This window comes from Triticum urartu, chromosome 7A (assembly GCF_056163025.1).
Source record: "Triticum urartu cultivar PI428250 chromosome 7A, HENAU_Tu73, whole genome shotgun sequence".
Lineage (NCBI taxonomy): Eukaryota > Viridiplantae > Streptophyta > Magnoliopsida > Poales > Poaceae > Triticum > Triticum urartu.
In genome coordinates this window covers 135,663,731-135,685,909 of record NC_141879.1, presented here as the reverse complement: position 1 = coordinate 135,685,909, position 22,179 = coordinate 135,663,731, and the positions used below count along the sequence as shown (strand labels likewise).

General features: G+C 44.7%; 1 protein-coding gene and 1 long non-coding RNA gene across 5 annotated transcripts; one reads left to right on the top strand and one right to left on the bottom strand.

Annotated features, from left to right (window-relative positions):
* Window positions 1-11,282: 11,282 nt before the first annotated feature.
* Window positions 11,283-17,180, top strand: LOC125528625 (disease resistance protein Pik-2). Of its 3 annotated transcripts, none has more exons than XM_087537667.1 (4): window positions 11,283-11,407; window positions 11,978-12,257; window positions 12,655-13,735; window positions 14,783-17,180. In XM_087537667.1, the coding sequence occupies exons 3-4, from the start codon at window positions 12,741-12,743 to the stop codon at window positions 16,935-16,937; spliced, it is 3,150 nt and encodes a 1,049-aa protein (XP_087393793.1). In that variant the 5' UTR covers window positions 11,283-11,407; window positions 11,978-12,257; window positions 12,655-12,740; the 3' UTR covers window positions 16,938-17,180. The 3 variants fall into 3 exon arrangements, with proteins under 3 accessions (XP_087393793.1, XP_087393795.1, XP_087393794.1); XM_087537669.1 differs by having other exon boundaries at window positions 11,287-11,407; window positions 12,046-12,257; XM_087537668.1 differs by lacking the exon at window positions 11,283-11,407 and having other exon boundaries at window positions 11,753-12,296.
* A 139-nt stretch (window positions 17,181-17,319) lies between these two features.
* Window positions 17,320-18,816, bottom strand: LOC125523124 (uncharacterized). Of its 2 annotated transcripts, XR_015612198.1 has the most exons (3): window positions 18,359-18,816; window positions 18,048-18,238; window positions 17,320-17,932 (listed from the first exon to the last, which is right to left on the bottom strand). It is a non-coding gene; the product is annotated as an uncharacterized LOC125523124 (long non-coding RNA). The 2 variants fall into 2 exon arrangements; XR_015612197.1 differs by lacking the exon at window positions 17,320-17,932 and having other exon boundaries at window positions 18,014-18,238.
* Between the last annotated feature and the right edge of the window lie 3,363 nt (window positions 18,817-22,179).

The window sequence follows — 22,179 nt, the reverse complement described above, 5'->3', positions numbered from 1 at the left end:
TCTTGTTTAGCCACCGATAGCAATGTCTTCTTTGAAACTCACCCTCGTTATTTTTCATCAAGGAGCGAGCAACGAGGGCACTTCTCTACCACGGTAGATGCATTGGAGGACTCTACCCCATCTCATCCGGAGCACTTAGCCGCAAGCGTCGTCAAGTCTACTCCATCATCAAGCCCTCTTTGGCAAGGTGGCATCAAAGATTAGGACATCCCTCATCAGTCATAGTTAGGCAAGTAGTCAATAAAGACAATCTTCCTTTGTCACATAGTTCAAATAGCGAGTCTGTCAATGTGTCAAGAGCCATCAGCTTCCTTATCCTAAGTCAACTAGTGTGTCTCATGCTCCCTTAGAACTTATTTTCAGTGATGTATGGGGTCATGCCAGAGATTCTTTTGGGAAAAAAAATACTATGTTAGTTTCATTGATGATTAGAGCAAGTTTACATGGATTTATTTGCTTAATTATAAATCTGAAGTTTTCTCCATCTTTCAAGAATTTCAGAAACTTGTTGAGAGACACTTTGATAGAAAAATTTTATCAGTCCAAAGTGACTGGGGAGGGGAGTATGAGAAACTTAACTCATTTTTCCGTAGCATTGGGATTGCCCACCATGTGTCTTGCCCTCATGCTCAACAGCGGAATGGCTCTGCTAAGTGCAAACACTGTCATATCGTTGAAGTTGGTCTCTCTCATTTAGCTCATGCGTCCATGCCCCTCAAGTATTGGGACGAGGCCTTTATCACATCTACATATCTCATCAACCGCCTTCCCAGTAAGGTTATTGGCAACTTCACTCCTTTAAAACGCTTGTATCATCAAAAGCCAGATTACAATTACCTCAAAAAAATTGGGTGTGCTTGTTATCCCAATTTACGTCCATACAATCATCATAAGCTTGAGTTTCGTTCCACACAATGTGTCTTTATTGGTACAGTAATCTTCATAAAGGATACAAGTGTCTTGAAATATCTACTAGACGCATTTATATATCTCGTGATGTTATCTTTGATGAGACACTCTTTCCTTTTTCCAAACTTCATCCCAATGTAGGAGCTTTGCTTCGTGCAGAAATAGCACTTCTACCAGACTATGCTACACTTCCTGATTACGAGGGTGAATTATCTGACCATGATCATGTGCAAAAATCCGAAGAAAATTGTGTTTCTAATGCCTTTTGTGCAGATTCCAGTCGTCATTTTATGTGCACAACAGACAAAACAGGCACGGCCTCCGGTGCTGATTCGGCTGACAGCGCGCGATCCCAGATAGATTCGCGACAGACTGCAGCGCTGGGCGGCGCGCGATCTTGCGCTGATTCGCTACTACCACGCGCGCACCCCGGTGGCCGACAGCGCCGCAGAACAGGCGGACCTCACCAGTCCAGGCGTGTCGCGCCAACCAGCGCCTGTACGCCCCGAGACGCCCATCGAGCGAGGCGCTGGGCGGAGCGAGCTCCCGGTTGCCACGTCGCCAGGGGGCCTAGCAGCCGACCGTGTCGCGACAATGCGGGACCCACCTGTTGGTTCCGACTCGCCAGTCGATCGTGGCTGCACGTCGGATGTGGAGCAGCTCCAATCTTCCTCGGATTAGGAGCCTCATCAGCCTAGATCTTCTGTGGGCAACGTTGCAACAGGATCTTATGTGCCACAGTCAACTGTAGTTGTTCCTATGTCTTCTTCACCTCTTCATCGACACACAAGGTCTCGGTCAGGTATTGTCAAGGAAAAACAATACAGTGATGGTACAATAAAGTATAATCCAACTAGGCGTGCTTTTCTTGCCACTACTGGTGAACCTATTAATCTGCATGATGCTCTCGCTAACAAGGATTGGAAGGAAGCCATGGATAATGAATATAATGCACTTATAAAAAAATCAGACTTGTCATCTAGTACCACCGCAACATGGTGCTAACGTGATTGATTGTAAGTGGGTATACAAGATTAAAAGAAAATCTGATGGAAGTATAGACAAGTATAAGGCAAGGTTGGTTGCAAAGGGTTTTAAGCAAAGGTTTGGAATTGATTATGATGATACCTTTAGCCCTGTTGTTAAAGCAACTACTATTCGTCTTGTTTTGTCCATTGTTATTTCCAGAGGTTGAAGCTTAAGACAGCTAGATGTTCAGAACGTGTTTCTTCATGGTGTTCTTGAGGAATAAGTGTTCATGCGGCAACCACCAGGTTATGAAAATCACAACACACCACATTATGTATGTAAGTTGGATAAAGCCTTATATGGTCTAAAGCAGGCTCCAAGAGCATGGTATTCTAGGTTGAGCATGCAGCTACAACATCTTGGGTTTACATCATCCAAGGCAGATACATCCTTGTTCTTTTATAGCAAAGGCAATATCACTATTTTTGTGCTTGTTTATGTTGATGATATAATTGTTGCTAGTTCAAGTCAAGAGGCCACTGCTTGTTTGCTTAAGGATTTAAAACTTGAATCTGCTCTCAAGGATCTAGGTGATCTTCACTATTTTCTTGGCATAGAGGTAAAGCAAATCAAAGATGGCATACTTCTTTCACAAGAGAAATATACAGCTGATGTTCTAAAGAGAGTGGGATTGGAGAATTGCAAACCAGTAAGCATGCCAATCTCCACCTCAGAAAAACTTATAGTTGACAGTGGAGAAGTTCTTGGCCCAGAGGATGCAACAAATTACAAGAGCATTGTAGGTGCTTTACAGTATCTGACACTTACACATCCTGATATCTCTTATTCAGTGAACAAGGTATGTCAATATTTACATGCTCCTAGAACTACTCATTGGACAGCAGTTAAAAGAATTCTAAGGTATCTCCAGTATTCTCAAGGGCTTGGACTTCAGATTGTCAAGTCTTCTTCCTTGCTTGTTATTGCATATTTTGATGCAGACTGGGCAGGGTGTGCTGATGATAGGAGATCTACTGGTGGTTTTGTTGTGTTTCTGGGATCAAATCTTGTGTCATGGAGCGCAAGAAAGCAAGCTACTATCTCAAGGTCAAGTACAGAGGCTGAATATAAATCTTTGGCAAATGCAATAGCTGAAGTGATGTGGATACAAACATTACTTTATGAGCTTGGAATTAAAGCTCCATAGGCTGCAAGATTATGGTGTGACAATATTGGTGCAACCTATCTCTCAGCAAATCCTCTTTTCCATGCACGGACTAAACATATTAAAGTTGATTTTCATTTGTCAGAGAGAGAGTAGCTCGAAAGCTGCTTGAAATTCGATTTATCCCCACAGGGGATCAACTTGCGGATGGGTTTACTAAACCTCTTACTGAGAGAAGATTAGACGAGTTCAATATAGACATGCGTTGCACGTGCATACTTACTAGTGTTTTATATTACATTAGTCAATTAGGACTAATGATAATTTTTCTCCATTATGGTATTGGAGAAGTGTGAAAGGTAGAGGAAAAGATTAAGTTGTTGATAGACCATTTCATGAATGTGGAGCTTGAGGGTATCCCATCTTACAATAGATGAGCACACAAAGGTGATTTGATCTATCATGACATGCAGTTCATTACGCCCTCATGCATTTATACCATGTTTTCCAGATGAAAGATTGATGCAAACAATCATGATAAAGTGCTAAACCCACAATTAACAATAGACCTTCAAGAATGACATGTGTATACTACACACATTAGGACTCGATCATTGTTCATTGCACAACTCTAATGTTGGAACATGTGATGTTCTTATATGCAATAAGATGATCCTCGGTACAATATCTACACATGTTTGAAGAAAAATATATGAGGGTACATTCACAGCTAAGCATTTAAACCGGACATTCAGCATACCCATTTAGAAAGTAATAGTTTGTTAGTAATTCCAGGTAGTGTGTGATGTAAACCTGCAACGCTAAGTTACTGTCTATGGATGATCATGAGATATTTGGAGGAGAGGCGGGTGGTTGTCTTATAGGGAAAAACAAAATAAGTTTATTACAATCTACCATACACGAGGAACAAAAGCAATTACTAGTTACTTAAATATTCTAGAGTCTGCTCAAGTACAGACCACGAAACTATTGCAACTACTAACAACAAAAACATCACGTTATTCAAAGCAACTAATAATCGATCTTTTGTTTCACTACCTCATGGTCACATGATATATCTGTTACATTTGTTGTCATATACAAAACATGTAAGAATGGGGAAAAACATGTGGTAATAAGCTACATACTCCTTCTCCAAAGACAAAGTCATTAATTGCTAGCCAATCCGAGATTGTGTAATTCCATATAGGGAGACTATTAACTTGTAACACCCTCGATGCAACTATAGCTCCCACGTGTCGAGGCACGACTTAGAGACATAATCGCATTGAAGGCATATGTCGCAAGTTAGGCAATCTTCACAACATCCCATGTAATAAGATAATAAAAAGGGAGATAACATAGTTGGCTTACACTCGCCACGTCAATCAAGTACATAAATAACACTACATCATCCAAACACTCATGGCCCGACTACGGCGCCAAAATAAAATAGAACCCAACATGCGACACGGTCCCAATCACCCCCAACTGGGCACCACTACTGATTATCGGGAAAGGAAACATAGTAACGTTGAGAGTCTTCGTCGAACTCCCACTTGAGCTCGTACGCGTCTCCTGGAGCGGAATCATCAGGCCCTGCATCTGGTGTAATAGTAATCTGTGAGCCACAGGGACTCAGCAATCTCGCACCCTCGCGATCAAGACTATTTAAGCTTATAGGAGTGGCAAGGTAAAATATGAGTGGAGCTGCAGCAAGCGACTAGCAAGTATGGTGGCTAACTTATTCGCAAAAGAGAGCGAGAAGAGGAGGCAAAGCGCGAGCGAGAAACTACAGAGCAACCTGCGCAAACATTACTCCAACACCGTGTCCACTTCCCGGACTCCGCCGAGAAGAGGCCATCACGGTAACACACTCAGTTGATTCATTTTAATTAAGTTAAGATTCAAGTTATCTACAACCGGACATTAACAAATTCCCATCTGCCCATAACCGCGGGCACGGCTTTCAAAAGTTCAATCCCTGCAAGGGAGTCCCAACTTAGCCCATAACAAGCTCTCACGGTCAACGAAGGAATAGACCTCCTCACAAGACGTTCCGATCAGACTCGGTATCTCGGTAACTCAAGACACTTCGACAGGTTAAAACAAGACCAGCAACACCGCCCGAATGTGTCGACAAATCCCGATAGGAGCTGCACATATCTCTTTCTCAGGGCACACTTAGATGAGCAAGACATCGGGTAGGCCAGCCCAGAGTTGCCCCTGGTAGCCCCCGGACATTGCTCAGTGGGACCAACACTCAGAGGAGCACTGGCCCGGGGGGTGAAATAAGATGACCCTTGAGTCTGCAGAACCCAAGGGAAAGAAAATGCTAGGTGGCAAATGGTAAAACCAAGGTTGGGCATTGCTGGAAAAGCTTTAAACAAGGCGAAATATCAAGGGGTTCCCATTATAACCCAACCGTGTAAGAAACGCAAAATCCGAGAACATAACACCGACATGACGGAAACTAGGGCGGCAAGAGTGGAACAAAACACTAGGCGAGAGGCCGAGCCTTCCACCATTTACCAAGTATATAGATGCATTAAGATAACATGGCAATATAATGATATCCCAACAAGTAAATAAAAGATGTTCCAACAAGGAACGGCCTCCAATCTTCACCTGCAACTAGCAACGCTATAAGAGGGGGCTGAGCAAAGCGGTTTGCTAATCAACGGTTTGCTAAGACAATGTTGGGTTAGAGGTTTGACATGGCAATTTCGAAGGCTTGCAAGCAAGTGGTAGGCACCGTAGCAATGGCATAGCAAAAGAGCGAGCAAACTAGCATAACAAAGATAGTAGTGATTTCGAGGGTATGATCATCTTGCCTGCACAGTTGTCAGAGTTGACTGGATCCTCAAAAGCAAACTCAACGGGCTCCTCGTTAGCGAACTCGTCTCCTGGCTCTACCCAAACAAGACAAACAAGCAACAAGGACACAATCAACCACGTGCAAACTCAGACAACACGATGGAAAGATGATATGCTATGCGGGATGCGATGCGGGATGCAAAATGCAAGATATGACAGGAAATGCATGAACCTGCCTCAACTTGGAATTCCAAATGTGCCACTGAAAAGATGAGATGAAAACGCTTGAAAACGATATAAAGAATGCCGGAATCGGAGTTACGGTTTGGAAATGACAAGCGATTCAAAAATGACACCGGTCTGCGATTTACAGCAAGTAGGCATCTAAATGCAATGAGATGAACATGCTACAGCACCCAAACATGACAACAAAATACATGGCAGGGATGCACACAAGATGCTTAACAAAAGTCTAACACTGAGCTACGGCCAATTCATCCAATAACAGGTTTAAACAAGCATGGCGAAAACGCAAATGGTAAGACAGATCTCAGACTTAGTGAAATTAACACTTGTCTGGAATTTCAGATCATATAGCCCTCTTCGAAGCAACAAAACAACATGCTACAGGACCTGAACATGACAAAGAAAGACATGACATGGAGCTACTCAACAAGCTTAACAAAAGTCCCTTAGTGACCTTGAGCCACAAGGGATCACAAAATATTCTACCAAGCACACGAACATAGCAAAAACATAACCAGTTTTCAGACTTAGTGAAAACTGGGACATGCTGAAACATAACTCACGAAAGCATGTTTACGAGCTCGATGCACTCACTACGGTGCAAGTCATGGCAAGACAAGCATACATCCCTCAAGAAGGCACAAAATACAAGCTAGACATGGCAAGAATAATAGCATAGCATGCACGGATCAACTACAATAACATCGGCAAAATCGCAAACAAGTTGACGATCTGCCCAGATTCACAACGAAGCAAAAGTAGAGCTCGATTGACTCAAGCTAGGGTGCTCCATAATTGCAAACAAAGACATGGATGGATAAAGCACTACAAGATTAACAAAACTCCCTTACTGATCATCCTCAAAAGAGGCACGGATCACTAGGAAACAATAAGAACATATGGCATCATGAACTAAACAATCCCAGGACTTAGTGAAATCACTAAGTCCCTGAAAACAGAATTAGCAAGTGCACCACTTTGCAAGCTTGCACAAGTCACCACACACATCCTAAAAATACATGGGTTGCACCTCTGGAAAGATGGCAAAACCCTTAACAAAACATATGAAGAACTCACGGGCATAGCATGCACACAATAATCATGACAAAAATGACAAAAGTCTAAGATGAAGTAGCAGATCTGACAATTAACTCACGAAGCCCTCTTCTAACAGCATTTCGGGCATCAAGATGAACTCAAATGAAAATGATGCAATGGAATGAAATGATGTACTCTCTAAGATGAACATTTTGATATGCTATACGTCCAAATCGGAGCTACGGATGCAAAGTTACGGGGCCGCGAACAGGGGCATATGGACTGGAAATTTAAGGACTTAGAGAAAAAAACAACCCCAGATTTAGGGTTTACACAAAAACCGAGGCGGCGGCACTGTAGCTGTTCGTCGGGGAAGAAGCAAGCAGCAGCCGGCGAGTGGAGGGAGGAGGCGGCGGCCGGCGTCGCCTGTGGCCGGCGATGGCCGGGGCGGCGGGGCCGGCATGGAGGCGGCGGCCGGCACCGGCGAGCTTGGCCTTGGCGGCGGGCGGCGGAGGCGCGAGGCCGGGAGGCTGGCGAGGCGGAGGACGGGCGGCGGCGTGCTCCGGTCGCCGGAGCTGGTCGCCGGCGACGGCGAAGATCCGGCAAGGCGAGCGGAGCCGGGCGGCTCGGGCAGCTCGGCCGGGCGACGGCGGATCTGGGCCCGCGTGGGCCTGCCTCGGGCCCCGCGGGCCGGCGCGGTGGGGAGGAGAGAGAGGAGGCGGCTGGGATGAGGTGGCAGCGTCCGATTGGGCCGGAGCGGTGGCGCGGCTGATGTGGCGGACCCTGATTCGTCGGGGTGATGTGGCGGCGGCGGTGGACACGTCCAGCGGCGGGATGGACACGTCCGGTGGCGCGAGGAGGAAGATGGCTAGGGTTCATCCGTGAATTTCGGGAGGGGAACACATATTTATAGGTAGAGGGGGCTAGGAGAGTCCAAATGAGGTGCGGTTTTCGGCCACGCGATCGTGATCGAACGCTCTAGGTTATGGAGCAGAGTTTGGTGGGTTTTGGGCCAAATTGGAGGGGTGTTGGGCTGCAACACACACGAGGCCTTTTCGGTCCCTCGGTTAACCGTTGGGGTACCAAACGAAGTCCAAATGGTACGAAACTTGACAGGCGGTCTACCGGTAGTAAACCAAGGCCGCTTGGCAAGTCTCGGTCCAATCCGGAAATGTTTAATCCCCACACACGAAAGAAAGCTAGAAATGACCACCGGAGGAGAACGAAGCGCCGGAATGCAAAACGGACAACGGGAAAAATGCTCGAATGCAGGAGACGAACACGTATGCAATTGCAATGCACATGATGACATGATATGAGATGCATGACAACGATAACAACACACGGAGACAAAACCCGAACCCGAGGAAATAAATTAACTTAACGCTGGAAACGGCAAGAGTTGGAGTCCAAATAGGGAAAGTTACATCCGGAGTGTTACAACACTCCACCACTACGAAAGGATCTCGTCCCGAGATTTAGGACTGAAAGAACGCCGGGTACTCAGAACGGAGGTGATCCTCGCGTTCCCAGGTAGCTTCACGGTCGGAATGGTGTGACCACTTGACTTTGAGAAATTTTGTTGACTTGTTGCGAGTCTTGCTTCCGTCTCTTCATGAGTAGCAACTGGGTGCTCACGATAAGAGAGATCTTCTTAGAGCTCAATGTCCTCGAAGTCGACGGTGCGGTCAGGAGTCTTGAAGCACTTTCGAAGCTGAGAGACATGGAACACGTCATGAACATTTGCAAAGTTTGAAGGAAGCTCGAGTTGATAAGCGAGGTCGCCTCTCTTGCTGACAATCTTGAAAGGTCCCACGTATCTAGGGGCAAGCTTCCCTTTGATACCGAAGCGACGAGTACCTTTCATAGGAGAGACACGGAGGTAAACATGATCTCCGATCTCGAAAGCCAAATCACGGTGCTTACTATCATAGTAGCTCTTCTGGCGGGATTGGGCTGCTTTAAGGTTATTGCGAATGACTTTGCACATTTCTTCTGCTTCTGTGATTAAGTCATTACCCAAAAGCTGACGTTCACCGGTTTCAGACCAGTTGAGAGGGGTACGGCACTTCCTGCCATACAAAATTTCAAAAGGGGCCTTGCCCGAACTTGCTTGAAAACTGTTGTTGTAGGAGAATTCAGCATAAGGAAGACAATCCTCCCACTTCATGCCGAAGGAGATCACACAAGCCCTGAGCATATCTTCAAGAATCTGGTTGACACGCTCAACTTGACCGCTTGTTTGAGGGTGAAAAGCTGTGTTGAAGCGGATGTTCGTGCCCATGGCCTTCTGAAAAAAATCCCAAAACTTCGAGGTAAAGATGCTGCCACGGTCTGAAGAGATCACTTGAGGAATACCGTGCAGAGAGACAATGCGAGAGGTATAGAGTTCCGCCAATTGAGCTGCAGTGATCGACTCTTTGATTGGCAGAAAATGAGCCACTTTGGTGAGTTTATCGATGCCACGCTTGGACTTTGGAAACCCAGTCACGAAGTCCATCTCAATGTGGTCAAACTTCCATTCTGTAATGGCAAGAGGTTGAAGGAGACCTGCTGGCTTTTGGTTTTCTGCCTTCACTCTTCTGCAGACATCACATTCATTCACGAATTGAGCGATCTCGCGCATCATTCGAGTCCACCAATAAGCTTGCTTAAGGTCCTGATACATCTTCGTGCTCCCAGGGTGGATGGAGAGGAGAGAATTGTGAGCCTCGTTCATGATCACTTTACGGAGGTCACCTTTGGGCACAACAATACGATCCTCGAAGAAGAAAGTGTCCTTGTCATCAAGGCGGTAGCACTTGTACTTGGACTGACTCTTGGCAATCCCAATCTTCACCTTTTTTACCATAGCATCAAGAAGCTGGGCTTAGCGAATCTGGTCTTCTAAGGTAGGAGAGACTTGAAGATTGGCGAGGAAACCTTGAGGAACAACTTGCAGGTTAAGTTTGTGGAAAGCTTCACAAAGTTCGGGTTGATAAGGCTTGAGAATCAGACTGTTGCAGTAAGTCTTTCTGCTCAAAGCGTCAGCAATCACATTAGCCTTGCCTGGAGTGTACTCAATACTCGGATTATACTCTTGAATCATTTCGACCCATCGAGTTTGCCTGAGGTTAAGATTAGGCAACGAACGTATATACTCCAAAAATAAATAATAGATGTTTTTCCTTGACAAGCAAACAAAGCTACTCCATGTATGCATCAGCCAAAGCAGAGAGGGCAGCAGCCTTCTTCGCCTCCAACTCGAATGATGATACCCGTGTTTATTTTTATGGGCGACATGACCAAAGCGAAAGACAAAGGCACAATGAAAGAAGGCGCCGCATTATACCTCCCTCCCTCTGGTTATGCCGTAATGATACGATCTTTGACTGAATCAATGTATCTTTTTCTTTTTTTGCAGGCTATCTATATGTGTGCCGGGTGGTTGCAATCATGGTGTTACTGTCGACAATTATGAAATCATGGATCTTGGTTATAGTGCTACTCCTACATATGTTCTCGGATTATATCTAGTTGATATAGAGTACATCTGCGATTGCTGTGATTCTTGTGGTACAGAGGTCAGGAGAGTTGTATTCTCAATCATACAGAAAAATGTTGTGCCTGCCAAATGACGACATTGCACAATGACAAAGTCGGGGTGGACATCAAGCGGCGACGGAAGGTGGAAGGAGGACGTGGCAAGCCATGTCGGAAAAAATCTAATGATTTCAGTCCTCCAATATCTCTGAACAAATCCTTTGAATCATAATTTCTCCCTCTTCCTAGCAAGTGTTTTAGTTACGTGGTCAAAGTTAAATCAGAAAAGAATGTGCCTTGAACAGCCCCAACCTTTTACCTTTATATGCATAGCCAGGAGAATGGATATATGTGTCTTAAGTACTCCCTCCGTCTCACAATATAAGAACGTTTTTGACACTACAATAGTGTCAAAAACGTTCTTATATTGTTGGACGGAGGGAGTAGTAATTAAGCACAGTATAATTAATTAAGTAGTTATCTTTGGCCATTAGCGCACAGATATTGGTATACTGGTACTATTAGCTGCTGCTACCAACTGAACCGGACCTCCTAATTTCTCCACCGCCTTCTTTGCCGTGATTGGCGAGCTCCTTTGAGTCACTCCCAGTGTCTTCTTGTTTCCACCAGTTCATCCATCTGCCTGCCCGGGAGACACCACGCCATCCATAGGCCTCTGCCGCTGCTGCCTTTGACGGCGGCCACTGACTGCTAGTGCCTACTCAGTGGCCAGCGTCGCAGGTGCCCATCTCTGGTCCTTGCCCTTCTTGTTTTTCTCTCTCACCTTTTTTTGAGGGAGGGATGATTGAATTAATCAAGAGCATAGCTTCTTGTTTGTTGCCAAAAAGTTGAATCTGCCAATCAACTGGAATTGTTGAACTATCTAATTTCTAGAATTTCGTCAACATTGATTTCACAGCTCTCTGTGAGCACGGACAAAAGATGCTACATGTGAATTTTGTTGATTTTTCGTGTCAGTTTGCGGGATAACAAAATGAAGTTCATATTGTGGTTAGCCGGCCAGCTCTTCTAGTCATAATACAGTAAAGACTAGAAGATCTAGCATCTATCAGTGAGTAAAATTTCATCACAACAAACAGTACCAATTGCCATGTTTTTAAAGGTTATTTGGTTGGGGACGATTGAGTACTCACAAGAATTGTTTCATGTTCACTGGACTGTATTTTTTTCTGAAGCCTGGGTATTCTGAATACCAAGCTGACTTGTCTATATGGGTCTAGCGTTTCCTGAATTAATTTCTCACCATGGAATGATGACAGCCTGTACGATATTTTGCCATTTCTTTTATAGATTGACAACTGCTGAGGAGGTGGGAAGGGAAGTGAACTCTGTCTATTCTTGATCTGAACTTTCTGCAGAACTCATACTTTGCTGCGCTTGCAACAACGGAGAAGAAGATGAAGTTTGTGGTGGGTCATTACGAACAACCATGAAGACTCCTTTTGGCAAGCAGGGTTGGCGGCCTTCGAGGGTGTGTGTCCGCCTGTGCACCTGACGCATTCGAGGGTGGATGCCCTGGCCAGTGACTGATCAAGATTCCTTAGTAACTAGCTTATTGTCCAGTTTGCAGGTGCCTCCTATGCTCCCCATCTCCATTTTCTGTTCTCTGGTAGTTTTTTGTTCCCTTGCCATGGCAATTTCCTCAGCATCATATGCAAGCATAGACATGGGATGAGAAACTTTAGGTATTGTTTGTTTCCATTTCATTTTGGTCAGGGGATAACATAGTTGTGTTGACATATGTTTGTGGTTACTAATTCTGTAAGCCGTGATATATGGATAAAAATTTGGGTCTGTTGTTTAGCGGTGATAGGTAAAACTTAAGTTTACATAGGTTCCTTGACTAGGACAATTTGATATTCACAAGAATTGTTTCATGATCTGATTATACATGTGGAGCCTTTTTCTATTTAGCTGTTTTCGATGGTGACCGTACCCTTATCTCTCTTTTTTCATTTCTTTCATAGATCAACAACATCAGGGGACAGATTGTACTAGTGAAGTCTTGCACAGAAAAAAAGAAGACCTTTATTAAACAGCAGAGAAGGAGAAGATGGAGTTTGTAGTGGGTGCTTCGGAAGCCACCATGAGATCTCTCCTAGGCAAGTTGGGCGGCCTCCTTGCCCAAGAATACACTTTGATCCGTGGTGTCCGCGGTGACATCCAGTACATCAACGACGAGCTCGCCATCATGCAGGCCTTTCTTGGTGACCTGGGCTCTGCCCTGGACGACCATGATCACCGGCTCAAGAACTGGATGAAGCAGATCCGTGACATGGCATATGACATGGAAGATTGCATTGATGATTTTGCTCATCGGCTCCCTCAAGACTCCCTCAGCGATGCAAGATGCTCTTTCATTGTGACGGCAATCTATGAGGTATGGACATTCTGGCCTCGCCGCGACATTGCTTCCAAGATTGCCGAGCTCAAGGTCCGGGCACAATACATTGCTGAGCGACGCAACAGATATGGAGTGAACAATCCCAACCCAAGAACAAGCTCTGGAGCCGGAGCAACCCATGCTGTTACGTATGGCATTGCTGAGCATTTGGTTGCAAGCCGTCAGCTCATCCGCACAGAGAACCCCGTGGGAGTGGAGGTGGACATGGAGAAGCTCGGGGGTTGGCTAACCAAACGTGATAAAGGCTCTCATCGAGCTGTTGTGTCCTTGATTGGATTCGGTGGTGTGGGAAAGACCACCATTGCCATGGCACTGTACCAAGATTTCAGGAATGAATTTGACTGCCGGGCATCGGTCACGGTATCTCAGAACTTTGATGAAGATGAAGTCCTCAGGGATATTCTTGGTCAAATCAAGCCAAAAGATAGTCAAATCAAGCCAAAGGAGGAGAAGGAGGGCAGCAACACAGGGAAGTTGGAGAAGAAAAGCCTAGTGGAAGACATTAAAAGCTCGGTGAAGCGAGTTGTGTCAATGCTCTCTGGTCACAGGCCGCAAAGCAATGATGGCAGCACTCAGAGTAAGATAGAAACAATGAACCATGACCAACTTATAGAAGAACTCAAAAAGCGGTTGGATGGAAGGAGGTACCTCCAAATCATAGCTTTGCTTTTTCTATATATAGCTGTTTAGCGTAACAATTTTATCTTAAGTATGTACAATGGAGACTGAAAAATGGGAGTTTTTAAGAAAGAATAAATACAAAGTTATATATGTAGTGGTGCCTTGCTTACTAAACACTAAAATATTAATTTTGTTGAAGTTGCACAAGGAATATTTGTGCAATTTTTATAACTGAACTTTAACTTGTTACCAATAGCAAATTTAGTACCGCTGCATATATATAGAATCTAGCTAGATTGCATTTCAAATTAATATAAACAACATTTCTTTCAGAAAAAATATATTACCCAGTCTAGTACTTAACTTGGGTGCGTTGCACAAGCTATGCCAGACCAAACAAATTTTACTATAAATTTGAATTTCTGCAACATAGAGAAAAAGGCAGCAAGTGACATACTAAATTGGACCCAAAAAAATTAGAAGTAAAAAATGAACTATATCCCTCCAATTCATAAATAGATGGCAATTTGGACATAGGTCAGTTCGTAATTGTTGTGTTTGTGTTGAATTTGAATACATATAGGTTTACTCTTGGACTGTTGAGAGGTTTTTTTGTTGTTGTGAAAAAGTCCAGTACGGGTGGCCTGAACATTTTCACTAACGGCACAAAAGCGTGCATCGAATGATTATAGTAAGAGCAGTTAAGCAAAAGCCCAGCACAAAGGGCGAACAACCAGAAAGCCTGAGCGATAGTACAATCGCCTGCCACCACTCTCATCTCTAGCTCATATGTTTTTTCCCTATCTTTTAACATTTTAATACATGGATTTCTAGCCCGTTACACCAATGAGATATAGCTAAAATTAACATTTCTAGGTAAATATCATCTTAGTTTTTGAAAAAAAATATGCGAGGAACTATGTATTGTATCACTAATGCATAAATAAACATCAAATTGGGAAGATCTAGGTGATCACCACATTGATGTGATGCATTCTTTCTCACTTGTATGAACTTAAGTGAGTTGCACATTTCTTCTCACTTGTACTTTGTTTCCTTTTTCTTGGCAGGTATTTCCTCTTGGTTGATGATATATGGTCTGTAGAAACATGGGAGACCATTAGAAATTGGTTTCCACATGATAATACAAAAGATAGTAGAGTGATAGTAACTACAAGATTTCAAGCTGTTGGTGCGGCGTGCTCAGAAAGAGATGGAACTGATTATCTGCACACTGTTAATGTTCTAAGTGATGCTGACTCCAAAAGTCTATATCAACAGGGTGTTTCTGAATCCCCAAGCAGCAAAGAAAGCGAAAGAATGGATACAAGATCTCAAGTTGTTGATACCGAGTCCTCCGAAGGATATGGAAGTGATCGTCTGCATTCAGCTGATGTTCCTAGGGATGCCGATGCAAAAGATCGGCTCAATGATCGTGTTTCTGATCCACAAGGCAGTAAAGATCGGGAGAAAGAAGCGGTCCATGAGGAGATATGGAAATACTGCGGGGGCCTGCCTTTGGCCATAGTCACCATGGCTGGCCTTGTGGCTTGCAACCCAACAAAAAACAATGGTCATTGGAGTAAAGTTTGCAAGTCATTATTTCCGGAGCAGGTGGCTCCCCTTACATTGGAGGGGGTCACAAGGATACTTGATTATTGCTATAATGATTTGCCAGCAGATCTCAAGACCTGCTCATTGTACTTGAGCATATTCCCCAAGGGCTCGAAAATTAGTAAGAAGCGTCTGACCCGGCGGTGGATATCAGAATGTTTTGTTGCTGAGAAGCAAGGGCTGAGTGCAGAGGAAGTGGCAGAAACATACTTCAATCAGCTTGTAAGAAGGAAGATAATACGTCCTGTGGATCACAGCAGCAATGGAAAGGTCAAATCATTTAAAGTTCATGACATGATCCTCGAATATATCGTGTCCAAGTCAAGCGAAGAGAACTTTATTACTGTTGTTGGTGGACATTGGCTGATGCCAACTCCTAGCAACAAAGTTCGTCGACTTTCCATGCAAAGCAGTGGTTCCAAGCATGGGAATTCAACAAAAGGCATGAACTTGTCTCAAGTGCGGTCACTGACAGCATTTGGAAGCCAAAACCGACGACTCCCATTCCATTCGTTCAATAATGGAATAATACAAGTGCTTGATCTTGAGGGCTGGAAAGGTTTGACAGATAAGCATTTGAATGACATATGTAAAATGCTTGTGCTGAAGTATTTGAGCCTCAGACGGACAGAGGTTTCTGAGATCCCATCAAAGATCGAGAAGCTCCAGTATCTAGAAACTCTTGACATAAGGGAGACAAATGTCGGTGTGCTGCCCAAAGCTTTTGGGCAGCTCAAACAGCTCCGTAGCATGCTTGGAGGGAACAAAAACACAAAGAAGGCTTTGAAGTTGCCACATGAGAAGAACAAGGAGCCGATGAAAGCACTTCGTATCTTGTCAGGGATTGAGATCGATGAGGACTCATCAGCTGTAGCAAGCCTTCATCAGCTGACAGGGCTAAGGAAACTTGCCATTTACAAGCTCAATATAAGGGAGGGCGGTCAGACCTTCAAACAATTACGCTCCTCCATTGAGTACCTCTGTAGCTGCGGTCTGCAGACATTGGCAATCAATGATGAGAGCTCTAATTTTATCAACTCACTAGACACCATGACCACTCCTCCAAGATACATCATCGGCCTAGAGTTGTCTGGCAAGATGGAAAGGCCCCCACAGTGGATCAAAGAACTCAATAACCTCTATAAGCTGACCCTTTCTGTGACGGTTCTTCGGACTGATACTTTCAAGCTCATCCAGGACCTACCCAAATTGTTTACGCTCACCTTTACGCTCAGTGTAGCCAAGGATGATAGGGACATAGTGGACATCCTTGAGGAAAATAAACAGCTTACTGATAGGGAGATCATTGTTCCACCTGGAGGATTCAAGAGTCTAAACCTGCTTCGCTTCTTTGCAACTCTAGTGCCACGGCTGAGCTTTGCGGTTACAGGAAAAGAGGTAATGCCAGCACTGGAGAGGATTGATATGCGAGTCGAAGCCTTTGAAGGGATTTATGGCATCGAGACTCTTAAAAGCCTCCAAGAGGTGCATCTCAGTGTTGGTAATCAAGCGGATGAAATAACCAAGTTCTTGGTACAAGATTTGAAGGACACCCCCAAGTACTTGGACGAAAAGTACGCCAACAAGTGGCCAAAGATAATCACCGAGTGAAGAGACTGGAATATGTCACATTATCTTTCGGTTGACCAACAAATCATCTGGTACGTGTTGTTTAATTAAGTGGGGGTTGTTTCACCAAGTCTGCGTCGCCTTCTCGAGGGCTAAATAAACAGACTGCATCCATTATTGAATATTGTAATGCATATGTATGTGGTACTGCTGAAACCGTCACTCATTCTTGTAATTTGTACTTCTATTGTAATGTTACTTCCATTATTGATCTTTTTGAACTTACCTCGTGTTCGGTTATGATATGTATATATCCCACAGTACAGGTTTGATTGAGATTTTTGTACCCTATATTTAACTAAATAGCAGTCACATGGTTCAGTTGGTGTATGGAGGTCTCTTGCCCAAAGTGCTGGAGTTTTAGGAAGGTAGATTGCCTTCAAATGCACGCAGGCAATGTAGAGTTTTTGTTAACCTATTTTACCAGGAACTCCCGCTTTGTATGTGTTTGATTGTCTTAGCGAAGCAAAGACGAAACCCCCGTCTTGTACAGTCATTTATCACAGAAAAGGATGCTAATCTGAAGAAAAAACCAGAAGCAGGGGGAGAGAACAGGGTACCTCATCTCGGCCGACAGAGTGAAAGAATATGCAAAGTGTCAATATGATCTGCTGCCAAGAAACAGAGTAGTTACTACACCTCTTGGAATGTCAGTTTGTCAAGCTTGTCGATGGTTGAGCAGACCATTCTGAACTTGTCAGGAGGCACACTGCAGATCTCCAGCATGACATGAAGCAACTTACTGTGATTTAGGTTTATCACACGTGCTAATATCTAGCCTATCCAGCAATTCTGTCAGCATTCCATTGGCTCATATAGTCCAGCAATGTCAAAGTCACTGGTAGAATTCTTGGTATCTTCCCTTTGATGGGTTATATATCTCCTGTATAGTTTTGCTATCTGGTACCTCCTCATTGCAAGATATCGAGTGAGTGGAAATGGCCAGATCATACCGCAGAGAGCAAAGCTCAGGCAGCCTGCAGGTTACTTGATGGTAAGATTTCAAAGTTGAAACATCTAGGTATGTATATAATGCAATAAAGGATTGACAGAGTTGCTGAATGACGTGGTTCTAATAGTTCCGGGATTAACCTTGTCTGAATAACAATTTATATACAGAAGAAGCCCATGACAAATCACACAGAATTTAGGATGTTCAGCAACACCAAACTCTTCAGTATCGAGTTCAACAGCACCGTGCATCTCAAATACACATGCTATTATCAAAAGCGCACGCCGCCTTATGGCCATTTGATCTCCCCCAAAAGTCACGTACGTGTTCCCTAGCAGGAGTAAGGATAAACATTTATGCAGAGAATTGACTGGCTATTCGTTCAAAATGCTTCTGAAATCTACTGAATAAGTAACAAAAAAACCGTGCGCAGTGGTTCATTGATTCATACCTTGGGAACTTTAGGCAATCTAATCTCCTCCTCGCTAATTCACTCCTCCCCATGGCTTCCTTCACTTTATCCATAAGGGACTCCGATTTGGGGCACGTGCCACGTGGGATCAAACAAGAGCGACAGCTTTGGTTCCCCAATCCGTAACCACTGCAGAATCCACGCGAGGATTCTTCCACACTGACGGGAGCGTTGAGCTCGCCCAGCCATTCGCGTGGAGGTCTTGCGCCGCCGCACGAAAAGGCCCGTGCACGGCGGGTATCTTGGCGAACGCGCCCGGCGCGGAGGCGCCTCCGGCAGTAAGATCGGCGGGCGACGTGGGCCTCGTCCTCGGCGCAGCGCGCAGCAGCCGATGGCGGCGGCGAGGTCGGCTTCGTCGCGGTTGGATGCGGCGGCGGCGGCGGGGGGAGTCGCCATGGGAGTTCTGATGGGGGCATGGTACAGCGATAGGCCCAGCAATGCCTAATCTTCTACAAAAAGGGTATCATACCAAAAAGATATATTCTTCTATTTTCGAAACAATGTTCTCATATGCCCAAAACATGTCTGTGAATATCAAAACATGTATGTTTTATTTACAAAAGTTCTCGTTGATTTTCAAAATATATAACATTGTTTGTAAAAATGTTCATCATATATTTTAACGATCAATGTGTATGTGTAAGTATTCAATGTCTTAAAAATGTCATCATGTGCTTAAAAAGGTTAATCATGTACTCCTTCCGTTTCTAAATATTTGTCTTTCTAGAGGTTTTAACAAGTGACTACATACGAAGCAAAATGAGTGAATCTACACTCTAAAAAATGTCTATATACATTCATATGTGGTAACCATTTGAAATCTATAGAAAGATAAATATTTAGGAACGGAGGGAGTAATTCATATGTTAATCATGTATTTTAAAAATATTCAAGGTGTATTGTAAAAAGGTCATCTGGTATGTATAAAAGATTGACTGTGTACTTAAAAAAGTGCTCACCATTATGTTAAAAATGTTCGTCTAGCATGAAAACACAATCCATTGTATATTTATAAATAAATAAATATTCATCTTGTAAAATGAAATGTTCAACATGAATTAAAAAATATCAATTGGTAATTAAAAAACGTCAATCTTGTATTTTAAAAATTCATCATGTATTCTAGAAATAATCATAGTGTATTTGTAGAATGGCCAACATGAAAATATGTATTTTTCAAAAAAAATATTTTATAATAAATAAGCGGGTAAACTGTTCCAGTACTTTTTATAAGGAAAAAATTCAACGTTGTTCATGTGTCGCCTTCCCAGTGGCACTCTCGCTTTGGTCACCCCGCCACACCCATCGTTCGCCACATAATCCACCGTCATGAGCTGCCATTAGTGTCTAGCAATAAAGAAATATCCGTGTGTGATGCCTGTCAGCAAGGCAAGAGTCATCAGCTACCTTTTGTTTCATCTACTAGAGAAGAAAGAACCCTCTTGAAATTCTGTTTTCTGATGTGTGGAGTCCGGCACAAACATCTGTTAGTGGTCACAACTATTATGTTAGTTTTGTTGATGCCTATAGTGGCTTCACTTGGTTTTATCTTCTTAAGCGCAAATCTGATGTGTTTGATATATTCATAGAGTTTCAATTGCATGTTGAACGTCTACTCAAGCATAAAATTATCCATGTTCAATCAGATTGGGGGGGGGGGGCGAATATCGCAACCTCAACACCTTCTTTAATAAGTTTGGGATCTCTCATCGTTTATCATGCCCGCATACACATCAGCAGAATGGCGCTGTTGAGCGCAAACATCGCCATATAGTTGAGACCGGCCTCACACTTTGTGCTCATGCTTTTGTACCCTTTCGTTTTTGGAGTGATGCTTTTGCTACCGCGTGTTTTCTCATTAACAGATTACCTACGCGTGTTCTTAGTATGAAAACTCCGATCGAGCTTCTCTTAGGTGAAACTCCTGACTATACCTTTTTTAAGGTGTTCGGGTGTGCCTGCTGGCCTCATCTTCGTCCTTATAATGATCGCAAACTTGAGTTCGCTCCAAAAAGTGTGTGTTTTTAGGGTATAGTTCTCTCCATAAAGGCTACAAGTGTATCCATGTCCCAACCAATCGAGTCTACATATCTCGGGGTGTTGTTTTTTATGAGACCGTGTTCCCCTTTTCTGCCATGCCTCAATCATCCACCACAACACCTTCTATGCATTCATCTCCTCTTATGCCTGGCCAATTTGAAGATGTTGCATATTCGCCTGTGTTGTTACCTAATCATGGTGCAGGAATTGGACGTGGAGCTCGCCTGGAACTCCCCCTGACGGACCCGCTATGTCGCCCGTGGTGCACGTCGATCGGCCGGTGCATGCACCACCTCCCTCCCTCGACCCCGCACCGGGCGCCCCGTCTCCAACCGCGCCTGGGCCGGAGCCCATGCTGGCTACTGCGACCGGGGCAGAGCCTGCGACGGCCTCCTCTGAGCAGTCTCCGTCGCCACCTCCTCGCCCGGACTCCCCTCCGTCATCGCCCTCGCCATCCGCGCGGGCATCCTTGGTGCATACTTCACCCAGGTCTGCAGCGGCTCACACGCTGCCGGGGCCTACGTCGCATGGCCTGTTGTCGCCTAGTCCGCCGTCGCCCGGCCAGACGTCACCCGGTCCTTCTTCGCGGAGTCCCCTGGACCAGCCTCACCTGCTCCGGACATCCCACTGGCCCCGGTGTTTGCTCCCCCGCAGCGTCCACACACTCGCAGCCGCAGTGGCATTATTCGTCCCAAGGAGCGCACCGATGGCACGGTCACCTATCTTGCTGCTTGCCTGGCTCATGCTGTGGATGATCCAACCGTTGAACCACGCAGTTATCAAGCCGCTATGAGTATTCCATACTGGAGGGCTGCTATGGAACAAGAATATCATGCTCTTATGAAGAATAAGACCTGGACACTTGTTCCCCCTCTATCTCGCGTCAACATCATTGATTCGAAGTGGGTGTTGAAGGTGAAGAAACATGCAGATGGTTCCATTGAGCGCTACAAAGCGCGTCTCGTGGCTAAGGGCTTTAAACAGTGTCAGGGCCTGGACTATGAGGATACATTCAGCCCGGTTGTCAAGCCTACCACTATTCAACTTCTTTTGTCTCTGGCAGTTTCTCGCAGATGGTCTCTCCGCCAGCTTGATGTGCAGAACGCTTTTTTTCATGGATTGCTTGAAGAAGAGGTTTACATGCGGCAGCCACCTGGATTTGTTGATCACACTCAACCTCATCATCTCTCTTATCTGACGAAGGCCATATATTGACTGAAGGAGACTCCCCGTGCCTGGCATGCTCGCCAGGCTTCAGCTCTATGCACTCATGGGTTCATTCCTTCGACGACTGATACTTCACTGTTCTTGTTTCAGCGACCGAGTGTGACCATGTACCTCCTTGTGTATGCGGGTGATATTGTCCTGGCGAGCTCATCTCCGACGGCTGCTGATGCTCTTGTGACTACACTTGGTCGTGATTTTGCAGTTAAGGATTTGGGACAGCTTGATTTCTTCCTGGGTATTGAGGTCGCTCATCAGTCTCGTGGCAGTTTGGCTCTCACCCAGAAGAAGTACTCTCTTGATCTCTTGCGCCGTGCTGGTATGCTCAAGTGCAAGCCATCGCCTACGCTCATGTCCTCCACTGACACCCTTTCTGCTGCTAATAGTGCTCTTCTCTCTCCTGAGGATGCTACTGAGTACAGGAGTATTGTTGGTGGCCTGCAGTATCTGACGATCACGCGTCCTGATCTCTCCTTTGCGGTTAACAGGGTGTGCCAGTATCTTCATGCTCCCACGGATGTACATTGGTCTGCTGT